Source organism: Cnephaeus nilssonii, assembly GCF_951640355.1.
Source record: "Cnephaeus nilssonii genome assembly, chromosome: 2".
Classification (NCBI taxonomy): Eukaryota; Metazoa; Chordata; class Mammalia; order Chiroptera; family Vespertilionidae; genus Cnephaeus; species Cnephaeus nilssonii.
This window is the reverse complement of record NC_137073.1, coordinates 114,597,862-114,621,733: the sequence shown is the minus strand read 5'-3', so window position 1 is coordinate 114,621,733 and position 23,872 is coordinate 114,597,862. Positions and strand designations below refer to the sequence as shown.

Here is a 23,872-nt window from a genome sequence, read left to right as displayed (position 1 = left end):
CGGTGCCCATTGGACAGGCGGGACAGAGCGGTGCCCATTGGACAGGCAGGGAGAGAGCGGTGCCCACTGGACAGGCGGGACAGAGCGGTGCCTATTGGACAGGCGGGACAGAGCGGTGCCCATTGGACAGGCGGGACAGAGCGGGGCCCACTGGACAGGCGGGGAGAGAGCGGTGCCCATTGGACAGGCGGGGAGAGAGCGGTGCCCATTGGACAGGCGGGGACAGAGCGGTGCCCATTGGACAGGCGGGGAGAGAGCGGTGCCCACTGGACAGGCGGGGACAGAGCGGTGCCCACTGGACAGGCGGGACAGAGCGGGGCCCACTGGACAGGCGGGGAGAGAGCGGTGCCCATTGGACAGGCGGGGAGAGAGCGGTGCCCATTGGACAGGCGGGGACAGAGCGGTGCCCATTGGACAGGCGGGGAGAGAGCGGTGCCCACTGGACAGGCGGGACAGAGCGGTGCCTATTGGACAGGCGGGGACAGAGCGGTGCCTATTGGACAGGCGGGACAGAGCGGTGCCTATTGGACAGGCGGGGACAGAGCGGTGCCCATTGGACAGGCGGGGACAGAGCGGTGCCACTGGACAGGCGGGACAGAGCGGTGCCCATTGGACAGGCGGGACAGAGCGGTGCCCATTGGACAGGCGGGGAGAGAGCGGTGCCCATTGGACAGGCGGGACAGAGCGGTGCCCATTGGACAGGCGGGGAGAGAGCGGTGCCCATTGGACAGGCGGGGAGAGAGCGGTGCCCACTGGACAGGCGGGGACAGAGCGGTGCCCATTGGACAGGCGGGACAGAGCGGTGCCCACTGGACAGGCGGGGAGAGAGCGGTGCCCACTGGACAGGCGGGGACAGAGCGGTGCCCACTGGACAGGCGGGACAGAGCGGTGCCCATTGGACAGGCGGGGAGAGAGCGGTGCCCATTGGACAGGCGGGACAGAGCGGTGCCCATTGGACAGGCGGGACAGAGCGGTGCCCATTGGACAGGCGGGGAGAGAGCGGTGCCCACTGGACAGGCGGGGAGAGAGCGGTGCCCATTGGACAGGCGGGGAGAGAGCGGTGCCCACTGGACAGGCGGGGACAGAGCGGTGCCCATTGGACAGGCGGGGAGAGAGCGGTGCCCATTGGACAGGCGGGGAGAGAGCGGTGCCCACTGGACAGGCGGGGAGAGAGCGGTGCCCATTGGACAGGCGGGGAGAGAGCGGTGCCCACTGGACAGGCGGGGACAGAGCGGTGCCCATTGGACAGGCGGGACAGAGCGGTGCCCACTGGACAGGCGGGGAGAGAGCGGTGCCCATTGGACAGGCGGGGACAGAGCGGTGCCCATTGGACAGGCGGGTACAGAGCGGTGCCCATTGGACAGGCGGGTACAGAGCGGTGCCCATTGGACAGGCGGGTACAGAGCGGTGCCCATTGGACAGGCGGGGAGAGAGCGGTGCCCACTGGACAGGCGGGACAGAGCGGTGCCCATTGGACAGGCTGGTACAGAGCGGTGCCCATTGGACAGGCGGGGAGAGAGCGGTGCCCACTGGACAGGCGGGACAGAGCGGTGCCCAGTGGACAGGCGGGGACAGAGCGGTGCCCATTGGACAGGCGGGGACAGAGCGGTGCCCACTGGACAGGCGGGACAGAGCGGTGCCCATTGGACAGGTGGGGAGAGAGCGGTGCCGATTGGACAGGCGGGGACAGAGCGGTGCCCATTGGACAGGCGGGACAGAGCGGTGCCCATTGGACAGGCGGGGACAGAGCGGGGCCCACTGGACAGGCGGGGACAGAGCGGTGCCCATTGGACAGGCGGGACAGAGCGGTGCCTATTGGACAGGCGGGACAGAGCGGTGCCCATTGGACAGGCGGGGAGAGAGCGGTGCCCATTGGACAGGCGGGGACAGAGCGGTGCCCATTGGACAGGCGGGACAGAGCGGTGCCCATTGGACAGGCGGGACAGAGCGGTGCCCATTGGACAGGCGGGACAGAGCGGTGCCCATTGGACAGGCGGGGACAGAGCGGTGCCCATTGGACAGGCGGGGACAGAGCGGTGCCCATTGGACAGACGGCGACAGAGTGGTGCCCATTGGACAGGCGGGGACAGAGCGGTGCCCATTGGACAGGCGGGGACAGAGCGGTGCCCATTGGACAGGCGGGACAGAGCAGTGCCCATTGGACAGGCGGGACAGAGCGGTGCCCATTGGACAGGCGGGGAGAGAGCGGTGCCCATTGGACAGGCGGGACAGAGCGGTGCCCATTGGACAGGCGGGACAGAGCGGTGCCCATTGGACAGACGGGACAGAGCGGTGCCCATGGGACAGGCGGGGAGAGAGCGGTGCCCATTGGACAGGCGTGGCAGAGTGGTGCCCATTGGACAGGCGGGGACAGAGCGGTGCCCATTGGACAGGCGGGGAGAGAGCGGTGCCCATTGGACAGGCGGGGACAGAGCGGTGCCCATTGGACAGGCGGGGACAGAGCGGTGCCCATTGGACAGGCGGGGCAGAGTGGTGCCCATTGGACAGGCGGGGACAGAGCGGTGCCCATTGGACAGGCGGGGACAGAGCGGTGCCCACTGGACAGGCGGGGAGAGAGCGGTGCCCATTGGACAGGCGGGGCAGAGCGGTGCCCATTGGACAGGCGGGGACAGAGCGGTGCCCATTGGACAGGCGGGGACAGAGCGGTGCCCATTGGACAGGCGGGGACAGAGCGGTGCCCATTGGACAGGCGGGGCAGAGTGGTCAGGCCACACACCCCAGGTTGCACAGCGTCCGGGGTGGGTCTCCCCGTGTTCCTCTGCTCCTTCCATGTGCGATGCCTCTGACGTCCCACGAAGCCAGCGTTGCTCCCTGTCACATCCGTGCCCCTCACCTCCCACTGTCCCTGTGGCTCCGAGTCCCCAGCAACTCGCCCCCTGGTCCGGGCCGGTCAAGGCCACAGACGCCTTCTCGCCAGTGGGTGGCAGTGTTGTCCCGTGGAGCCATCTGGGGGCTGAAGGGCGGGCCCCGCCCTGAACGTGCAGAGGCCTCCCCACCTTCCGGCTGCTCTAGGCGGCCCCCCAAACGCGCTTTCCCTGCGTCCCGCCTGGAGCAGAGCCTCTGAATGGGGGGGGGGGGGGGGGGCCCGGAAAGGCTCACGTAAGCGAATCTTCATCGTCCTGCCGTACCTCCGGCATGATGGCCACGTCCGTAGAAAAACTCAATAGCGATTTCCCTGCCGTGGGTTTTTCCTGAGCAGGGGCCATGCGTGTGGGAGCGTGGGGAGCGTGGGGGGAGCAGACCCGCAGGCGCCTGGCTGGGGTCCCGGCAGCGGAATGTGCCCCCCCGCCCTTCCAGTGCTGCCCTGGGCCACGGGCCGTGTCGTCCCCCGCCCAGGTGTGCACACGCCTGTCACACGGGCCGTGTCGTCCCCGCCCAGGTGTGCACACGGTTGTCACACGGGCCAGGAGCTGAGGAGTCACGCACAGTGGGTCCCTTTTGGAACACCAGCTGGTGGACGTGCAGAGACGGGCAGGGGTGGCTCTGGGCCCGAGGGGCCTCCTGGGGGAGGCGGGCAGCCAGGGGGCCCTCAGGGGACAGGGCGACCGGCAGGGCGGGGAGGACATGGGGACAGAGAGCAGGGGGCACAGCCACTCTCCGCGGTGGGCGAGCTGAGTCACTGACAGGAAACGGGACGTTTCAGAGAAAGACGGGGTGCTCCCTGGCTGGGCACCCGGGTTCCCGCAGCCCCAGGCTGGGGGTGGGGGGGGCGTAACGTCTCAGGGACACGGAATCCCTCGGGCGCCCCCCCAGGACGCGTGTGGTGCCGCGGCCACGCTGGTCACCTGTCCTCGGGGGTGGTGCGGTGCGTGGTCAGAGGTTTCCGTGAGTCACGCGTGGGCGCCGTTCGGGGTGCCGCGACCCAGGGGACCCTCTGCGCACACGGGCGTCTCCGTTTGATTCCCGCAGGTGACTCCTCGGAGGAAGTGGACCTGAGCCTGGTGTACCAGGCGGCGTCCAGCGGCGACGTCCGCGCGCTGACCGCCCTGATCCGGGAGGACCCCTCCGTCCTGGAGAGCCGCGACACGGAAGGTGAGCGCCCCTCACCCCCAGACGCCCTGTTGCCGAGTCAGGATCGCCCCGCCTGCCGCAGCCCCCGCGGCCCAGGGAGCAGCGCGCAGTGTCCTCGTCTGCATGCGCCTCCAGCCGGCCCAGCGCAGGGCGGGGGCGCGGGGGGGGGGGGCAGGGCGTGGTGCTGAGCAGCCTCCGCTCACGCTGGGCGGCGGGGGCAGCTCTATTGGCAAAGGGCACAGGCCCGGCAGCCGTGCTCGAAGGCTGTGGCCTGTCTCCTTCCAGGGTGCACACCCCTGATGCACGCGGTGTCCGGGCGGCAGGTGGACACGGCGAAGCTGCTGCTGAAGATGGGGGCAAACGTCAACACCCAGGATGCCGAGGGCCGCACCAGCCTGTGCCTGGCCGCCTACCTGGTGAGAATGTGTGCCTGGCCGCCTACCTGGTGAGGCCGTGTCCTGGCCGCCTACCTGGTGAGGCTGAGTCCTGGCCGCCTACCTGGTGAGGCTGAGTCCTGGCCGCCTACCTGGTGAGAATGTGTGCCTGGCCGCCTACCTGGTGAGGCCGTGTCCTGGCCGCCTACCTGGTGAGGCTGAGTCCTGGCCGCCTACCTGGTGAGGCTGAGTCCTGGCCGCCTACCTGGTGAGAATGTGTGCCTGCCGCCTACCTGGTGAGGCTGAGTCCTGGCCGCCTACCTGGTGAGAATGTGTGCCTGGCCGCCTACCTGGTGAGGCCGTGTCCTGGCTGCCTACCTGGTGAGGCCATGTCCTGGCCGCCTACCTGGTGAGAATGTGTGCCTGGCCGCCTACCTGGTGAGAATGTGTGCCTGGCCGCCTACCTGGTGAGGCCGTGTCCTGGCCGCTTACCTGGTGAGGCTGAGTCCTGGCCGCCTACCTGGTGAGGCTGAGTCCTGGCCGCCTACCTGGTGAGGCTGAGTCCTGGCCGCCTACCTGGTGAGGTCGTGTGCCTGGCCGCCTACCTGGTGAGGCCGTGTGCCCGGGCGCCTACCTGGTGAGGCCGTGTGCCTGCCGCCTACCTGGTGAGGCTGAGTCCTGGCCGCCTACCTGGTGAGGCCGTGTCCTGGCCGCCTACCTGGTGAGGCCGTGTCCTGGCCGCCTACCTGGTGAGGCCGTGTCCTGGCCGCCTACCTGGTGAGGCCGTGTGCCCGGGCGCCTACCTGGTGAGGCCGTGTGCCCGGGCGCCTACCTGGTGAGGCCGTGTGCCTGCCGCCTACCTGGTGAGGCTGAGTCCTGGCCGCCTACCTGGTGAGGCTGAGTCCTGGCCGCCTACCTGGTGAGGCCGTGTGCCTGGCCGCCTACCTGGTGAGGCCGTGTGCCCGGGCGCCTACCTGGTGAGGCCGTGTGCCTGCCGCCTACCTGGTGAGGCTGAGTCCTGGCTGCCTACCTGGTGAGGCTGAGTCCTGGCTGCCTACCTGGTGAGGCCGTGTGCCTGCCGCCTACCTGGTGAGGCCGTGCGCCCGGGCACTGAGGGGTGGCTGAGCACGTGTGGCCCGTGGGGTCCCGTGCAGGGTGCTCGCGGATGCAGGCAGCTGGCACATCCCCTCCGACACTGACCCAGCATGCAGTTGGCCCCCGGACTCAGGTGGCCGTGGCTCCCTGCAGCCTCCACGCAGGAGACGCTGTGGCCACGAGGACCCTCCTCCACCTTCGCTGCATCCGTGTTTCCCGGGCTTTTCTGGACACCCCGACCTCCTCCTAAGAACGCCCCCATTCACACCTGGGTGGGGTGCCCTTGGAGCGCAGTCCTGCCTGTGGGGGGTTAGGTGGGGGGAAGGTGGAGGAGGAGGAACGTAGGGAACGAGGAGGAGGAAGAGGGGGAGGGAGAAGGGAGGAGCACCAGGCCCCGTCCTCAGGACCCACACAGGAACCGGGAGAATGCTGCAAAGTGCCGGGCGCTGTGACCAATGCCGCCCCAGGTGGGAGCCCCGGGCCTGAGTCAGACGGGGCCGGAGGGTCGGGGCTTCCTGTAGACAGACCTTGGGCAACGTGTGTGCCTGCTCCGTTAGGAAAACGCTCGGTTAGGGGCCCGCTCAGTCAGGGGCCGGCTCGGTCAGGGGCCGGCTCGGTTAGGGGCACGCTCAGTTAGGGGCCGGCTCGGTTAGGGGCCCGCTCGGTTAGGGGCCGGCTCGGTTAGGGGCCCGCTCGGTTAGGGGTCGGCTCGGTTAGGAAAACGCTCGGTTAGGGGCCCGCTCGGTCAGGGGCCCGCTCGGTTAGGGGCCGGCTCGGTTAGGGGCCGGCTCGGTTAGGGGCCGGCTCAGTCAGGGGCCGGCTCGGTTAGGGGCCGGCTCGGTTAGGGGCCGGCTCGGTTAGGGGCCGGCTCAGTCAGGGGCCGGCTCAGTTAGGGGCCGGCTCAGTCAGGGGCTGGCTCGGTTAGGGGTCGGCTCGGTTAGGGGCCCGCTCGGTTAGGGGCCCGCTCGGTTAGGGGCCCGCTCGGTTAGGGGCCGGATCGGTCAGGGGCCGGCTCGGTTAGGGGCCCGCTCGGTTAGGGGCCGGATCGGTCAGGGGCCGGCTCGGTTAGGGGCCCGCTCGGTTAGGGGTCGGCTCGGTTAGGGGCCCGCTCGGTTAGGGGCCGGCTCGGTTAGGAAAACGCTCGGTCAGGGGCCCGCTCGGTTAGGGGCCGGCTCGGTTAGGGGCCGGCTCGGTCAGGGGCCGGCTCGGTTAGGGGTCGGCTCGGTTAGGGGCCCGCTCGGTTAGGGGTCGGCTCGGTTAGGGGCCGGCTCGGTTAGGGGTCGGCTCGGTTAGGGGTCGGCTCGGTTAGGGGCCGGCTCAGTCAGGGGCCGGCTCAGTCAGGGGCCGGCTCGGTTAGGGGCCGGCTCAGTCAGGGGCCGGCTCGGTTAGGGGCCGGCTCAGTCAGGGGCCGGCTCGGTTAGGGGCCGGCTCGGTTAGGGGCCGGCTCGGTTAGGGGCCGGCTCAGTCAGGGGCCGGCTCGGTTAGGGGCTGGCTCGGTCAGGGGCCGGCTCGGTCAGGGGCCGGCTCGGTCAGGGGCCCGCTCGTTTAGGGGCCGGATCGGTCAGGGGCCGGCTCGGTTAGGGGCCCGCTCGGTTAGGGGCCCGCTCGGTTAGGGGCCGGATCGGTCAGGGGCCGGCTCGGTTAGGGGCCCGCTCGGTTAGGGGCCCGCTCGGTTAGGGGCCCGCTCGGTTAGGGGCCCGCTCGGTTAGGGGTCGGCTCGGTTAGGGGCCGGCTCGGTTAGGGGCCGGCTCAGTCAGGGGCCGGCTCGGTTAGGGGCCGGCTCAGTCAGGGGCCGGCTCGGTTAGGGGTCGGCTCGGTTAGGGGCCTGCTCGGTTAGGGGTCGGCTCGGTTAGGGGCCCGCTCGGTTAGGGGTCGGCTCGGTTAGGGGTCCGCTCGGTTAGGGGCCGGCTCAGTCAGGGGCCGGCTCAGTCAGGGGCCGGCTCGGTTAGGGGCCGGCTCAGTCAGGGGCCGGCTCGGTTAGGGGCCGGCTCAGTCAGGGGCCCGCTCGGTTAGGGGTCGGCTCGGTTAGGGGCCCGCTCGGTTAGGGGTCGGCTCGGTTAGGGGCCGGCTCAGTCAGGGGCCCGCTCGGTTAGGGGTCGGCTCAGTCAGGGGCCCGCTCGGTTAGGGGTCGGCTCGGTTAGGGGCCGGCTCAGTCAGGGGCCCGCTCGGTTAGGGGCCGGCTCAGTCAGGGGCCCGCTCGGTTAGGGGTCGGCTCGGTTAGGGGCCCGCTCGGTTAGGGGCCGGCTCGGTTAGGGGCCGGCTCGGTCAGGGGTCGGCTCGGTCAGGGGCCGGCTCGGTCAGGGGCCGGCTCGGTTAGGGGCCGGCTCGGTTAGGGGTCGGCTCGGTCAGGGGCCGGCTCGGTCAGGGGTCGGCTCGGTCAGGGGCCGGCTCGGTCAGGGGCCGGCTCGGTTAGGGGTCGGCTCGGTTAGGGGTCGGCTCGGTTAGGGGTCGGCTCGGTTAGGGGCCGGCTCGGTTAGGGGTCGGCTCGGTCAGGGGCCCGCTCGGTCAGGGGCCTGCTCGGTCAGGGGCCGGCTCGGTTAGGGGCCCGCTCGGTTAGTGGCCGGCTCAGTGAGGGGCCCGGTCAGTCAGGGGCCGGCTCAGTTAGGGGCCCGCTCGGTTAGTGGCCGGCTCAGTCAGGGGCCGGCTCAGTGAGGGGCCCGGTCAGTCAGGGGCCGGCTCGGTCAGGGGCCGGCTCGGTCAGGGGCCGGCTCGGTCAGGGGCCGGCTCGGTTAGGGGCCCGCTCGGTCAGGGGTCGCCGGCGTGGGGTCAGTATCCCACACAGGCACGGCCTCCTCCCAGCCCCTTCGGCTCCCCCGAGTAACCGCGCCTGTGGGGAGGGTGTTGGTGTGGCCCCGAGGGGGAGCGCTGGGTCCCGGAACGGAGCGGCCGCAGAGGAGTTCCTAACGCTGCCGCCTATAGAACAGGCACAGCCCCGGTGTGGGCTCGATCCCCAGCAGAGGGCGTGCAGGAGGCAGCCGATCCATGACTCTCGTCCCCCTCCCTTCCTCTCTGACAGCAATAAAAACCTAAGTGAACTTTTAGAACGTGATCGCCCAGGTTGCGGGAGGAGCAGGCGGGGCCGGCACTAGGTAGGCGCGGCCTGTGGGGTCGGCGGGTTCTGAGCCGTGGCCGGGGCATCAGGGCGATCGAGAGCTTCCTCAGCTCTTTTCTGAAGAAAGAGAGAAAACCGCATCTTTCCAGGAAATGTTGCAAAACGATAAAATGTTTCCCCGCCCCGCCCCGCCCCCCGCGGTCAGATCCGTTTTCCAAACGCGGGGACGCTCCGGCCACTCGGACTCTGCCCAGCGCCTTTGGGGGCCTCTGGCCACACGGGTTCCTCCCAGGAGAGAACGCGATGGCTCAGACGTTAGCAGCTAAAACCAGACCCAGTGCCCGCGCAGACGCCGACTCAGGACCGGGCGCTGCGGACTCGGAGGGGGGTCCGCTCTCCGTCAGTCACAGGGGACGTCGCTGAGCTGCCGCTGGGAGGTCCTTCCCGACGCTTCTCTCTCCTCCGCGCGCTGCATGGCGTTTGGATCTCTGCTCCCAGCATGGCGGGGGGGGGGGTCTCCGTCCTGGCTCTCGCCCTGCTTGGGGTGTTGAGGCTTAGCTCCCCACGCGGTGGGGGGAGAGTTACCCCATGATTCTCCCGTGTGGGCGCTCCCTCCACGCTGAGTCCGCTTGATGGAGGATTGAAGGGTGCTGGATGGCGGTGCTCGCCTGGCAGCTGGCGGCGAGGAGCCGAGGTTGCCAGCGGGTGGACTCGGGTCCCTGAGCCCGCGGACCAGAGGAGGGTGAGCGGCGTGGGGAGGCGGCAGGGCGTGCACAGGGAGCCGGGGAGCCCCTTAGTGGGTAAAGCGCAGCCACGGGGAGCCCTTAGAGGGTGTTGGTGACACCCCCATATTCAGCATCAGGAAAACCCGTCAGGGCGGCAGGTCCCCCCACGGGCTCAGGCTGGGATCGGGCTCGGAGGGGCGCCTGGGAGGACGAGGTGCGTCCCGTGGTCCCTGGGAAGGAACCGGGGGCGGGGCCGAGGCCTGGTCACGGGAACTGGGTTCCCTGAGCACGGCCCGGAGGCTGGGGCTGGAGTGACCGGGAGGCGAATTTGGGGGATCAGACCGAGGACAAGATGACGGGGGGCTAAGCCCGTAGAACGCGAGGCGGGAGCGGACTCCTCGCCGTCACACGCCCGAGGGACCGAGTGTGAGAGAGTGAGCACCAGCGAGTGGCCCCAGAAATGGGGGGAGGGGGCAGGAGAGAGTCTGGGGATCGGCCTCCATCGGACAGGGTGCAGGTCCCCGGAAAACTCGGGGTCCACCCCGACTGCAGCTCTGCCCCGGGTCTGACCCTGAGGCCCAGGAGGACGTGGTCGGCCAGACGGGGGCGGGGCCGCGGTCCGCGGGCTGAGCCGGGGCGGTGACGAGCCCGCTCTCTGCGCAGGGCTGGCTGGAGGGCTGCGTGTGTCTGCTCCGCAACGGCGCCAAGCACGGCATCCCCGACAAGAACGGCCGCCTGCCGCTGCACGCCGCCACGGCCGAGCCCGACGTGAGGTGGGTAGCGGGCGCGGCTCTGGGCAGGGGGCGGGAGGCCCGGGTCAGAGGTTATCTACTGCCACCCCTGCGGCAAAGGAAACCAGCCCACCCCTTTTCCCTTTTTGTGGGTGCAGTCGGGACCCCCTTAGCAAACCGAGCGTCCTGGGGACTCGTCAACGGAGGGCCAGGCCCTCCCTGCGAGTCTGACCCGAGAAGCGACGCTATTCGCCGTCACCTGAGTCTCACGCCCACGCGCTCTGTCCCCACTGCTCACGGCCGTGACTGCGTGCGAGTCAGAGCCAGCTCCGTCCTGGCCACGGTCCCCCGTGAGGACGGCAGCCCCCGCTCGCGGGCTCACGCTCGGGGCAGGCGTGGCGTGGCCGCTGGCGGCGAGCAGATGCGGCCACTGAGGGCGGTGACGATGCTGAGAGAGAGCCGGCCGGCGCTGGCGGGGGGGGGGGGGGGGGGCAGAGGCGGGGACCACGAGGCTGAGGGCCGGGGGAGGCCCTGGGCGGGGGCTGCTGGGACCCTCGGGCCGGTGGGCGTCGCGGAGGTCCTCCCTGGAGACACTGAGCCGCGAAGGGGGGTCGTGCTCCCCAGTCCGTGTTTCAGCCTCGCCCCCCCGTCTCCCCCCAGGGCGACTCCCAGCCAAGCCTGGCTTCTCAGCCCGTGGGATGAGATCCGGGGAGACCAGGAAACCGGGGTTCACCCGCAGCCCGACAGGACCAGGGGCTTGAGGGGGGGGGGGGCCGGCGGGCGTCAGGCGGCGGGAGCCACATCGCGGGCAGCACCAGGCGGCTCCCTCTGGCGACGAGGGAGGAAGGTTCCAGACGACTCCCGACGTCAGCCGCCGAGCCGCCGCCTTCCGGGGGGCTCCAGAAAACGGTTAAAATGTGTCTTTTAAGACAATTCCGCTTTGACTTTCTCAACTGCTGTCCGTGCCTCACTCAGCGTCACTTCGAAGCCCGTGGAACCGGTTCTGGAGGAAAAGCCCCTGTTTCTGGAGGCCTGTGGCTGTGGGGAACCAGGCCAGGCCCCTGTTCAGCACAGCTGAGTCCAACGTCGCTGTTCCGGGGGGAGGGGGGGTCCCTCCACAGGGCGACTCGGGCCCAGCGCCTCCGTCTCAGGCTCCGCCCCCGGGACCCGAGCTCCTGTGCTCCGCGGAGAGGACGGCGGGGAGAAGCCCGGGTTTCTCCAAACGCGCAGCCTGCGAACGCTGCCGCTCGCTCTCGGGAACCAGGACGCCGGTGTCGGGTCCCGGCCCCGCATCCACCACCTCCACGACTCTACCCCGGGAGGAGGGTGCGCCCGCCCGTCCGTCAGAGCCTCCCGGCCAGCCGGCGCCGTTGGGAGCTCGGCCGCTGAAGCCGCCGACCACACGCGGGGACCCCAGCCACTCCCGTGGGCCGCAGCCGCTCCTCCTGGCACTCACGGCCGGCGGCCTGGCCTCCGAGCTGGTCACAGCCGCGCCCCCTGCCCTGGATCGCACCCAACGACCCCCGGCTTCGGGAGGGGAGCCGGAGAAACCAGCTTCCTTGGTGACGCCCCGGAGGAGGCCCGGCCGGAAGGGGTTCCTGCCCGTGTTGTGGGAAAGGAGTTTCGGGGACACACAGGAGGGTTTGAGCGACGTGGCGGGTTGACCAGGGCGCCCTGAACGGGATGCCGCGCTCCGTCCGTCACTGCCCGGCGCTCAGCGGGGGTCCGTTCACCGCGCCCGGCCTCACCCTCCACCACGTGGTGCAGCGCCTCCCGCTGTGGCCCCCAGGCCGCCTGGCCCCCGAGTCCGGGCCCCTCACCACGACCCGCCTGCCTCCCTCCCGCGGGCGGAACGCTGACCTCCGTCCACCACGTGCGGGACTCGAACCCGAGCTCCAGGGTCACGGGTCGTTGTCCCCCACGGACGCTGTCTTTCCCGCTCAGACACGTGCGTGTTTTACGAACAGGAAGCCACGTGGCCAGCGCCGCCCACTGGTGTGCCCCACGCAGGAGGGGAGACCCCGGCGGGGAGGCAGCTGGAGGCTGCGTGTCGGATGGACGGAGCGCCGGAGAGGGCGGCTCCCAGCACACACCGGCCACGGGCTGGGGCTGGGGGCCCGAGGACCCCCCCCCATCCCCTGTGACCCCAGGAGCACCAAGACCCAGAGGAGGAGGCAGGGGCTCTGTCCCCGGGTGCCCGGCCCCCACGCTGCGTCTTTCCGGAAACTTCTCCCGAGACCGTCTGCCCTCAGAGGGTGGCCCTGCGCCGTCCTGCCTCCGAGGCTCGCAGGTCCTGCTCCCTGAGCTGTGCCGTTCCCTCCGCAGGCTGCTGGCGGTGCTGGTGCAGCAGTGCGGCCTCAACGAGGTCAACCACCAGGACAGCGAGGTGAGCCTGCGGACGGCCTGGGCGCGCACGCCGAGGGCTCCCCTGACCACGGGGGGCGGGGGGGGCGGGGGGGGCGTGTCTGTGTTCCGGCCCCGGAGGCCCCGGGCTGGGCAGGCCGATGGGAAGGGCCGTCACGTTAAGCGTCAGCGCCAGCCCTGGAATGCGGATGCGCCCTGGACGCCGGAGGGAAACGCCGCTCCTCCCGTCCGTGGGCGGAAGCTGGGCGGCCCCCGGGGGCAGATGGCCGGTGGGTCCCGGCCTCCCGCCCAAGGCCGCACGCCCTCTCCTGTCCTCGCACAGCGCGCCCTCCGGCCCTGAGGAGGCCCGGCTCCCGGCGAGGGGCCCGGGGTGACCCCCGCAGTGCGGGCTCCGTGCAGCTGCTGCTCTTCCCAGAGGCGGGGTCCCCGCGGGGCCCCAAAGCCGTGCCCACGCCCGCGGGTCGGCCCCGCGTCATCCGTGTGCTTGCAGGCCGCACGTCACCACGGCTGTGAGATGACTTTAGGCAAACAGCGCGACAGCCGTGGCCGTGCGTGAGCCAGTGCCCGATCCTGCTCCCCGGAGCCAGCGGCCCAGGCGGGAGGACGAAGCCCTGACCAGGGGCAGGCCGGGCCTCTGTCCGGGGCCCCCCGAGCCTCCACCCAGGGCCTCCGTCCAGGGCCCCCGAGCCTCCACCCAGGGCCTCCGTCCAGGGCCCCTGGGCCTCCACCCAGCGCCTGGCATCAGCAACCGCCCAGAAATCCCCGGGCCTGAGGTCGGCGCCTCCGGCTCGTGGTCACAGCTGCTTTCACTGCCGTGTCTTCGTGGTTAGAGCGAGGGCCGCCCTGGCCTCACTTCTGCTTTCAAACAAGAAGCAGACGAGCTCGCGCCCGGGCCCCTCGGCGCGGCGGGAGGGGGAGCTGGGGGGCGTCTCCGTCAGCTGGGGGTGGGCTGCTAGCCCCTCCTGCACCTCCTGCTCCTCCCTCGCCCCAAGCTGGGGCTCTCAGAAAGGGGCCCTCAGTCACCGGGACCCCAGGAGTAAGTCCCCCCCAGGCCTCCGCCCCGTGCCCTCGGCGCAGACCCTCCCGGCGCGTGGGCCGTCTCCCCACCCGGCCGGCGGCAGGGCCAGGACAGGCTTCCAAAGGCCACTTGCTGCTCGGGGGCCGTGTGGGGGGCACGGAGCCGCTCTGGCTCCTCCTCACGCAGAGGGACCCCGGCCGGGACCCCGCCTCCCGCCGTCCGTCCACGGTAAATGTGAGAGCAGGGCCTCCCCCCGTGCACAGCTCCTGCCGGCCTGTCCCAGCACCCGCGGCTGAACCCGCCTGAGGCCGCCCTCGTGCCTGTGACACGCGGGTTCGCCATGGCTGCAGGTTTCACGGGGAGGGTGTGCCCGGCCAGACCAGCTGCAGGGCGGCGCCCTCTGGCCTGAGTGGGGGCGCCCTGCAGGGAGAGGATGGCGTGGCCGTGGAGAGCGCCCGCCTCTGGCCTCAGAGCTCCGGGCCCCCATGGGGGTGACAGTTACCCCCCGGCACCCACCCTCCCCCCAAACCCAGGAAGCAGGACGGTCAGGAAGGAGGGACAGGTGAGCTGGGCGGGGGGAGGGGCGTAAGGCCGCCCCCGGGGGTCGGGGAATGTTCTCCAGGGATTCCTCCAGCGACCAAGCTCCTGGCAACGGTGGCTTAGGACGGGAGGACCCATCAGGAGAAATCTCTCTTCAGGGGAGACAGTAGATCGTGAGCTAGAACTAACGGGGAGAACGAGAGAGCGAGGGGAGGAGGGGGGGAGAGAGAGAGAGAGCGAGGGGGAGAGAGAGAGAGAGAGAGAGAGCTGTTTCTGACCCTCCGGAGCTGCTCAGGGAACAACATGAAATCGCCGTGTCTCAGGGAGGGTCACGCGGGGCGTGGTCCTGGCCCAGCGGCTGGAATAACCCTGTGTTGTCAGTGGTGCTCTGGGTTTTACTTGGTGACTGACACACGAACACGTTGGCTCTTTTAAAATCTCGGCGTGTCACGCGGAGCCGGGACGCCCCCCGGCCCGGGAAGGCTGGGCGTCCGCGGCCGTTCCTCCCCGGCTGCTTCTCCCAAGGCAGACGCCGCCCCTCCCCGCACGCCCCCACGCTGCACACGCCGTCGCCTGTCCCCGCGCAGCCACCCACCAGGGAGGCCCGAAAGACGCATGGAAGGTTCCAGAGAGAAGCCGCTCACACGCTCCCAGTCGCACACTGTTCTGAGCCACGTGATAAAGTCTCCCCTGCCCGGCCCTGGGACGTGACCCGTCCCTTCGTCACTCAGTCCCGCCCGTCCATCACTCAGTCCCGCCTGTCCATCACTCAGTCCCGCCTGTCCATCACTCAGTCCCGCCCGTCCATCACTCAGTCCCGCCCGTCCATCACTCAGTCCTGCCTGTCCATCACTCAGTCCTGCCTGTCCATCACTCAGTCCTGCCTGTCCATCACTCAGTCCCCGCCTGTCCATCACTCAGTCCTGCCTGTCCATCACTCAGTCCTGCCTGTCCATCACTCAGTCCTGCCTGTCCATCACTCAGCCCCTGCTCGTCCATCACTCAGTCCCTGCCCGTCCATCACTCAGTCCCTGCCTGTCCATCACTCAGTCCCTGCCCGTCCATCACTCAGTCCCTACCTGTCCATCACTCAGTCCCGCCCATCCATCACTCAGTCCCGCCCGTCCATCACTCAGTCCCGCCCGTCCATCACTCAGTCCCTACCTGTCCATCACTCAGTCCTGCCCGTCCATCACTCAGTCCCTACCTGTCCATCACTCAGTCCCGCCCGTCCATCACTCAGTCCCTGCCTGTCCATCACTCAGCCCCTGCTCGTCCATCACTCAGTCCCTGCCCGTCCATCACTCAGTCCCTGCCTGTCCATCACTCAGTCCCTGCCCGTCCATCACTCAGTCCCGCCTGTCCATCACTCAGTCCCGCCCGTCCATCACTCAGTCCCTGCCTGTCCATCACTCAGCCCCTGCTCGTCCATCACTCAGTCCCTACCTGTCCATCACTCAGTCCCTACCTGTCCATCACTCAGTCCTGCCCGTCCATCACTCAGTCCCTACCTGTCCATCACTCAGTCCTGCCCGTCCATCACTCAGTCCCTACCTGTCCATCACTCAGTCCTGCCCGTCCATCACTCAGTCCCTACCTGTCCATCACTCAGTCCCGCCCGTCCATCACTCAGTCCCTGCCTGTCCATCACTCAGCCCCTGCTCGTCCATCACTCAGTCCCTACCTGTCCATCACTCAGTCCCTACCTGTCCATCACTCAGTCCTGCCCGTCCATCACTCAGTCCCTACCTGTCCATCACTCAGTCCCGCCCATCCATCACTCAGTCCTGCCCGTCCATCACTCAGTCCCTACCTGTCCATCACTCAGTCCCGCCCGTCCATCACTCAGTCCCTGCCTGTCCATCACTCAGCCCCTGCTCGTCCATCACTCAGTCCCTGCCCGTCCATCACTCAGTCCCACCCGTCCATCACTCAGTCCCCGCCCGTCCATCACTCAGTCCCTGCCCGTCCATCACTCAGTCCCGCCTGTCCATCACTCAGTCCCGCCCGTCCATCACTCAGTCCCTGCCTGTCCATCACTCAGCCCCTGCTCGTCCATCACTCAGTCCCTACCTGTCCATCACTCAGTCCCTACCTGTCCATCACTCAGTCCTGCCCGTCCATCACTCAGTCCCTACCTGTCCATCACTCAGTCCCGCCCGTCCATCACTCAGTCCCTGCCTGTCCATCACTCAGCCCCTGCTCGTCCATCACTCAGTCCCTACCTGTCCATCACTCAGTCCCTGCCTGTCCATCACTCAGCCCCTGCCCGTCCATCACTCAGTCCCTGCCTGTCCATCACTCAGCCCCTGCCCGTCCATCACTCAGTCCCGCCCGTCCATCACTCAGTCCCGCCCGTCCATCACTCAGTCCCGCCCGTCCATCACTCAGTCCCTGCCCGTCCATCACTCAGCCCCGCCCGTCCATCACTCAGTCCCTGCCCGTCCATCACTCAGTCCCGCCCGTCCATCACTCAGTCCCTGCCCATCCATCACTCAGTCCTGCCTGTCCATCACTCAGTCCTGCCTGTCCATCACTCAGTCCCGCCCGTCCATCACTCAGTCCCTGCCTGTCCATCACTCAGTCCCGCCCATCCATCACTCAGTCCCTGCCCGTCCATCACTCAGCCCCGCCCGTCCATCACTCAGTCCCTGCCCGTCCATCACTCAGTCCCTGCCCGTCCATCACTCAGTCCCTGCCCATCCATCACTCAGTCCCGCCCATCCATCACTCAGTCCTGCCTGTCCATCACTCAGTCCCTACCTGTCCATCACTCAGTCCCGCCCATCCATCACTCAGTCCCGCCCGTCCATCACTCAGTCCCGCCCGTCCATCACTCGGTCCCTCCCGTCCATCACTCAGTCCCGCCCATCCATCACTCAGTCCCGCCCGTCCATCACTCGGTCCCGCCCGTCCATCACTCAGTCCCGCCCGTCCATCACTCAGTCCCGCCTGTCCATCACTCAGTCCTGCCCGACCATCACTCAGTCCCGCCCGTCCATCACTCAGCCCCTGCCCGTCCATCACTCAGTCCTGCCCGTCCATCACTCAGTCCCTGCCCGTCCATCACTCAGTCCCGCCCGTCCATCACTCAGTCCCGCCCGTCCATCACTCAGTCCCGCCTGTCCATCACTCAGTCCTGCCCGACCATCACTCAGTCCCGCCCGTCCATCACTCAGCCCCTGCCCGTCCATCACTCAGCCCCTGCCCGTCCATCACTCAGTCCCGCCCATCCATCACTCAGTCCCGCCCGTCCATCACTCAGTCCTGCCTGTCCATCACTCAGTCCCGCCCGTCCATCACTCAGTCCCGCCTGTCCATCACTCAGTCCCTGCCCGTCCATCACTCAGTCCTGCCTGTCCATCACTCAGCCCCTGCCCGTCCATCACTCAGTCCTGCCTGTCCATCACTCAGTCCCGCCCGTCCATCACTCAGTCCCTGCCCGTCCATCACTCAGTCCCCGCCCATCCATCACTCAGTCCCTGCCTGTCCATCACTCAGTCCCGCCCGTCCATCACTCAGTCCCGCCCGTCCATCACTTAGTTCTCAGACTGTCTCAGTACCTCAGTGCCTGTGCTCAAGTCACCTTTATTTTACCTAACAAGGCCGCATTCACATAACTTTTATTACAGTGTATATTTTTAAAAAATATATCTTATTGATTTTTTATGGAGGAAGGAAGAGGGATAGAGAGCTAGAAACATCAATGAGAGAGAAACATCGATCAGCTGCCTCCTGCACACTCCCTCCTGGGGATGTGCCCGCAACCAAGGTACATGCCTTTGACCGGAATCGAACCTGGGACCCTTGAGTCCGCAGGCTGACGCTCTAGCCACTGAGCCAAACCGGTTAGGGCAACAGTGTGTATTTTAAAAATGTATTTTTATTGATTTCAGAGAGGAAGGGAGAGGGAGAGAGAGAGAAACATCATTGATGAGAGTGAATCCTGGATCGGCTGCCTCCTGCATGTGCCCTGACCTGGCATCAAACCCTGACCTCCTGGCTCACAGGTCGATGCTCACCCACTGCGCCACGCCGGACGGGCCAGAGGACGTTATTACAGCGGCTGTTTTGTTCGTTATTGTTACCCGCTCGCTGCGCTGATGATGAATTGTCTTAGCGTGTGTGTGTGTGTGTGTGTGTGTGCGTGTGCGGGAACCAAGGAGCATGTACAGGCTTCAGGGTCATGGTGGCTCCAGCCCCCGGGGCTCGGCGCGGTCCCGTGAGGGGGACGGGGTCCGGTGAGACCCCGCGTCCCCGTGCCCGGCGGGGGCTGTCTCAGGGCCCTCCATCCCCGCGGCTCTGCTCTGGTGCCAGCGCCCCAGTGGCTTATGGGAGCCTTCCTCCGGAGAGCCCGGGCAGTGGGTGTGCGTGTCTGTCTCACCCCCCGCCCCCCGCTGCTCCGGGGCCGCCCCGCACGTCGGCTCCCGGCCGCCCCGGCGAAGGGTGCTGCTCTCCCGCCGTCGCCGTTTCTCGTCGCCGTGATGGGCGTCCCGGCAGCGCGAGGCGAGCGTGTGCGCGGTCCCTCTGACGTGCGGTCAGAGCCTCCGTCTGGCGTCCGTGGGGCCGGGGTCCTGTCCGGTGGCCGCAGGAGCTGGTGTTCGAAAGGGCCCTGGCCATCGGCTGCACGGTCCTCCCGCTCTGCTGCCGGCTGAGGGCCAGGGCCCGTGTGTTTCCCACGCAGAAACTTTAAAACAGGCCACGCCCAGTGGCCACGCCGGGCCTCGGCTTTGCTCTGTCCTGGCTGCGGCCTCCACCCCGGCGGCCGGCGCTGCGCTCTGAGGTGCGGCGGTCTCTGTCAGTCAGCGGCTCCTGTTCTGGACTCGGTCCTGTGCCGACGCTGTTCGCTCTTCGTCTTACTGGCCTCGCTGCTGGGCTATAAGGGGACCGGTCGGAGCCGGCCAGGCGCAGGTTAGCCCTGGGGGGGGGGCCTTCACGCCTTTGCCCTGCACCCCGGAGGGACGTCGCAGAGCGTGGCAGCCTGGGGGGGGGGGCGGTCACGGAACTCCGGGGCCCGCGCTTCCTGCGGTCTCTGCGTGGGCGGAAGGAGCGCCCGCGGAGCGGGGCTGTGGGCTGTGGGCAGAACCTGACACTCACCGCCGAGGCCTGCTGCTAGGATGCGCCATGGCCCGTGGCCCGTGGCCCGTGGTCCGTGGTCCGTGCCACAGGCACGTGCTGACGGGAGCAGAGCCTCCGCACCCCGGACAACAGCCTCTGAGGAAGCAGGCCCGAGGGGACAGCCGGCTGTGGCTCTGGGTGTAGCTCCTGGCATGGAGCCCGCGGCGGCGTGGCCGACAGGCAGCCCGGCCGGCGCTGCAGGGGAAGCACAGGCCCGAGAGCCTCTTCTTCACGGGCAGCAGCAGGTGGACAGCCACACGTTTTTATTTATTTATGTTTATGTGTTTTATTGATGTCAGACAGGAAGGCAGAGGGAGAGGGAGAAATCAGTGATGAGAGAGAATCACGGATCGGCTGCCTCCTGCACGCCCCACACTGGGGATCGAACCCGCAACCCGGGCCTGTGCCCTGACCGGGAATCGAACCCTGAACTCCTGGTGCATAGGTTGACGCTCAACCACTAAGCCACGCCGGCTGGGCAATTATAAGATTTTTTTACAAATAAAATTAAAGAAAATGGCATTTGTGACTGCACCTCTAAAAGATTTTTTAAAAGTCTTTAACATACATAATTTATTCCAGTTTTTCGCCTGCAGAAAACCCTTTATGACTTTGCGAGGGGAGTCGTGTGCGGGGAGAGACCAACAGTGAGTGCATTTAAATGTCCCCGAGCCCAGCTGGGCCTCGGGGAGCCCCGGCCCGAGCACCTGGGGTTGTTAGCTGTCCTGTGGGCCACCCGCCCGCCCGCCCGTGCACCCTGCCCCCGCCCCGCGCCCGCCGCTGTCGGAAAGCGCAGCGCGGAGACGGGAGCGCTGGAGGCCCTGAGTCAGGGTCTGGTTCAGAAACCACCAGAGAGCCCGTGGTTTGGGGGGAACGCTGAGAAGCGGCCAGGACGCTGACGTGTTGGTGGCGCAGCCCAGGGCGGAGCGTGACGCATCCCCGCGGTGCAGGGCCGCCTGCTGCGCGAGGGTCCCACGGGCAGTGCCCCCGGGGACTCGGCAGGGCGCCCGAGGCGGCCGAGACCAGCAGGGCCCCTGCGCGGGCTGGGCTGGGGGGGGGGGGCTCCTCACTGAGCTCGGACTTGTTTGCAAACAAGTGTGTCCCCCCCCCCCCCCCCCGCCCCTGGGTGTGGCGGCAGTGCTGACGCCGGGTGTTCCCGTGACTCCACAGCGCTGAGCTGTGGTCTCCACGTGTGGGCGCGGGGCAGACGCGGTAGTTGAGACTCCCCGTGGCCCACGGGAGCCTGGACGCCTGCATCTGTCATTCATCCTTCCTGTGAGCACTGCTTGAGCACCACTGTGTGCAGGGCAGGGCCCGCCGGGGGAGTGACCTCGGCCTCTGCCCGTGAGCGTGGGCTGTGGCTGCCCAGGGCACTCGTGTGGCCACGCCTGAGCCGGCCGCGGGAATGACCAGCGGGCCTTTTAAAATGTGTTTTTATTGATTTTTTACAGAGAGGAAGGGAGAGGGATAGAGAGTTAGAAACATCGATGAGAGAGAGACATCGACCAGCTGCCTCCTGCACACCCCCCACCGGAGATGTGCCCGCAACCAAGGTACATGCCCTTGACCGGAATCGAACCTAGGACCCTTGAGTCCACAGACCGACGCTCTATCCACTGAGCCAAACCGGTTTCGGCAGCGGGTCTTTTTAAATGTGTTTTTATTGATCTCAGAAAGTCAGGGAGAGGGAGAGAGAGAAACTCCAGTGATGAGAGAGAATCTCGGATCGGCTGCCTCCTGCACGCCCCCCACTGGGGATCGAGCCCGCAACCCAGGCCTGTGCCCTGACCGGGAATCGAACCGTGACCTTCTGGTTCGTAGGTCGACTATCCTTCTGGTTCAACAACTGAGCCACGCAGGCCTGGCATGGTCGGCGGGTCCTGACGCGGCCGCGCAGGTGCCTCCAGCTCAGCCCAGAGGCAGGAAGGAGGCGCTGGGGGCGGGAAGGTCCCTCAACCGCCAGGGTTGTGCAATGGCACCAGAGCCCGGTCCAGCGGATTTCGAAAGTTTTGGTTCTCGTGTCACTAACTCTAAGAGGGTTTGTTTGTATTTCCCATTAGCCGATTCTGATTGGAAAAAACAGCCACCGAACACCTCCTTGGCTTGACTGAGAACTTTTGCGTCCTGTCTGTGTTGGATATAGAGATACAATGTATCTCTGCTACAAGGTATCTCTGCTACAATGTATCTCTGCTACAAGGTATCTCTGCTACAATGTATCTCTGCTACAATGTATCTCTGCTACAATGTATCTCTGCTTACCCCACATCACTTGTGCTATAGAGATACAATGTATCTCTGCTACAATGTATCTCTGCTACAAGGTATCTCTGCTACAATGTATCTCTGCTTGCCCCACATCACTCGTGCTATATACAAGGTATCTCTGCAGAACCCGTATGTATCACATGCGCTATAACGCCGTCACTATTCAGAGAAGCCGTGTGGTGACTCAGGTCTCCATACGGGACCTTCGACAGGACTGACAGTCATTTCTAAGCGTGACCCCACACCCCGGTGGGGGCAGCGGGGGCAGAATACATACATGTCAATACCTCACAGGAAGTGCAGATTTGCCAGCGGCACGTTGAGGAGGGGTGCGAGGTGATGACCAATGGAGCAGGTCATGGCCTGTGCGGCAGCCCGGCCAGCGGGAGGGCTCCCCTGGAGAAGCGAGGAGGCCCTGGTCCAGCTCATCACGGCGGAGATCCCCGCATCTGAGCTCACCTCCAGCGCGAGTCGCCAGCCTGCTGCGTGCAGAGCGGAGGCGTGAACCCGCCACCCCACGCAGCCAGGCCCCTCACCTGTGTGCGTCCCTCTCACCTGTCCCCTGTGGCGCTGGCGGGAACACCCGGGCAGGTGAGGGCTGTGGTCGAGGGTCAGTGAGGCGGCCCGGCCGGCACGGCTCAGTGGTGGAGCATCGACCTCTAAACCAGGAGGTCACGGTTCGATTCCCGGTCAGGGCACGTGGTTGGCGGGCTCGATCCCTGCAGGAGGCAGCCGATCCATGACTCTCCCATCATTGATGCTCCTCTCCCTCTCCCTCCCTCTCTGAAATCAATAAAAATATACCTTAAACAAAGATTTAGTGAGGTAACATACATAAAGCTCTTGGCACCAGGCAGGCGTACGGAATATGGCCGTGCCCACCCACCCGCACGGCCGCCCCGCACCGAGCATGGGGGGGGGGCGGGGTGTGTGTGGAGGTGGAGGTGGTGGGTGTTGTTGTGAGACCGACTCCTCTCACCTGTGCTCAGGGGACGGCGATGAGCAGATTGTAGTTAAACTGGTCCTCGCCGGTTCATTCGCAACGACGCTCACGCCGACTCTCGCCTCACAGAGCACGTGGCCCGTGGCGGTGGCCAAATCGCACGTGGAGGTGGCCGTGGGCCTTGGGGCCGCCTCCGGTCCCGCGGTTCCCATGGTGCTTTGGGGGACGATCCTCAGACGGGAGTCCTGTTCTGCCTCCCTTGCCCATGTGTCTGCCTGGAAAGCAGAGCCGGGTTTTGTAAGAGCAAGAGACGCAGCCGAGGCCGGGACAGGTCCTCCCTGTGCCGGCGTCTCCTCGGCGCCGTGCCCGCTCCGGGCTCCGGGCTCCGGGCTCCCACGCAGCCACGCGGCCATCCTGCGGCCTTTGGTCCCGGGTACGGGGGCCACTTCACGCCGAGCCCGTGACGGACGCCGGCGGCCTCAGCCCGCGCGAGGACACCCACGCAGAGTAAAAGCATCTCCTCCCCTGAGTCCCGATCTCAGCCCGGGGCCGATGTGCCGTGAGGGGCCGGGGACGCGGGGACTCCCGTGGCACGCTCACCGTGGGAACGCCCGAGAAGGCCACTGCGCTTCCCCCGCTTCCATTCCACGTGGCGCCGTCGCTAGGAGCCCGGGCCTCGCGGAGCTCCGTGTCAGAGGCTGAAACAGTACACGGACGCAGACCACGATCTAATGGTGTGGACGTGGACCTGGCCAGGCGCCACGGACAACGCCAGCGCCCCGCGGACCCCACGCCCAGATCCAGTTCCACGCGCCCGCACGATGCGGGTTTCTCGGCTTCCTCTTCGCACACGGAGACGCTGGTGACCTGCCAGGTGGGCTCCCTGCTGAGCGGGGTCCTGCCTGCATCCGCCCGCCGCCGGTGGACTCGGTGGCACTGTGCTCCTGCTCAGTGGGGCGTGGGCTCTTTAACGGGAGGTTCCAGCACGTTCTCCCCGCTCTCCCGCACTCAGCTGACAGGCGAGGACGGAGAGAAGCGTGCGGGGCCACGGGCTTTGTGTTCTGGGCCGGCCTGGAGGCTGCGTGGCTGTGCTTGCGTGGCAGTGGTCACGTGTCCGTGGTCACGTCCATACATCGCCGCTGTCTCTGCTCTCGGTTGTAGCAGCCGGGACAGGACAGTAAACAGACGGCGCCCTGCCTCGAGGCAGGCGGCCCCAGCACCCCGGCCGCGCCCTCCCCACGGCTCCGCCCTGCCCAGCGCCTCCCCCGCGGCTCTGTCCTGCCCGGGCCTCCCCCGCGGCGCTCTGTGTGAGTCTCCGCAGCGCCCGCGGTCTGAGCGGCCCTTCGGCTCACGTGGGCGCGTGTGTCTGTCTTCTGCTCCCGGCGGTCCGGGGCAGGGGCCTCGCTGGCCTCCCTCCCTGGTGTCCGCAGCACAGACCGCCCGCAGCAGCTGTGCTGGACGCACGGTGGGAGGATGAGTGACCGGCAGGCAGCACCTCCGTCCCTGGGGTGCCCCGGCCTGGGGGAGAGTGCGCGCCCCCCCCCACCCTGCTCACCCCCATCTCGTTCCCAGGGAATGACCCCCCTCCACTGGGCAGCCTTCCACAACCAGC

At 67.6% G+C, this 23,872-nt stretch overlaps 1 protein-coding gene across 1 annotated transcript in view; it reads left to right on the top strand.

Moving 5' to 3' along the window:
- LOC307115204 (ankyrin repeat domain-containing protein 55-like) overlaps positions 1-23,872 on the top strand; it is a gene marked incomplete at both ends in the record, with an annotated part of 44,924 nt that overhangs the window by 4,352 nt on the left and 16,700 nt on the right. Inside the window, 5 exons of the mRNA XM_079798291.1 lie at positions 3,931-4,053; positions 4,318-4,448; positions 9,942-10,051; positions 12,335-12,395; positions 23,833-23,872. The exon at positions 23,833-23,872 is cut by the window's right edge and continues 89 nt beyond it. Coding sequence (XP_079654417.1) covers positions 3,931-4,053; positions 4,318-4,448; positions 9,942-10,051; positions 12,335-12,395; positions 23,833-23,872 — 465 coding nt within the window. The remainder of the gene's footprint in view (positions 1-3,930; positions 4,054-4,317; positions 4,449-9,941; positions 10,052-12,334; positions 12,396-23,832) is intronic.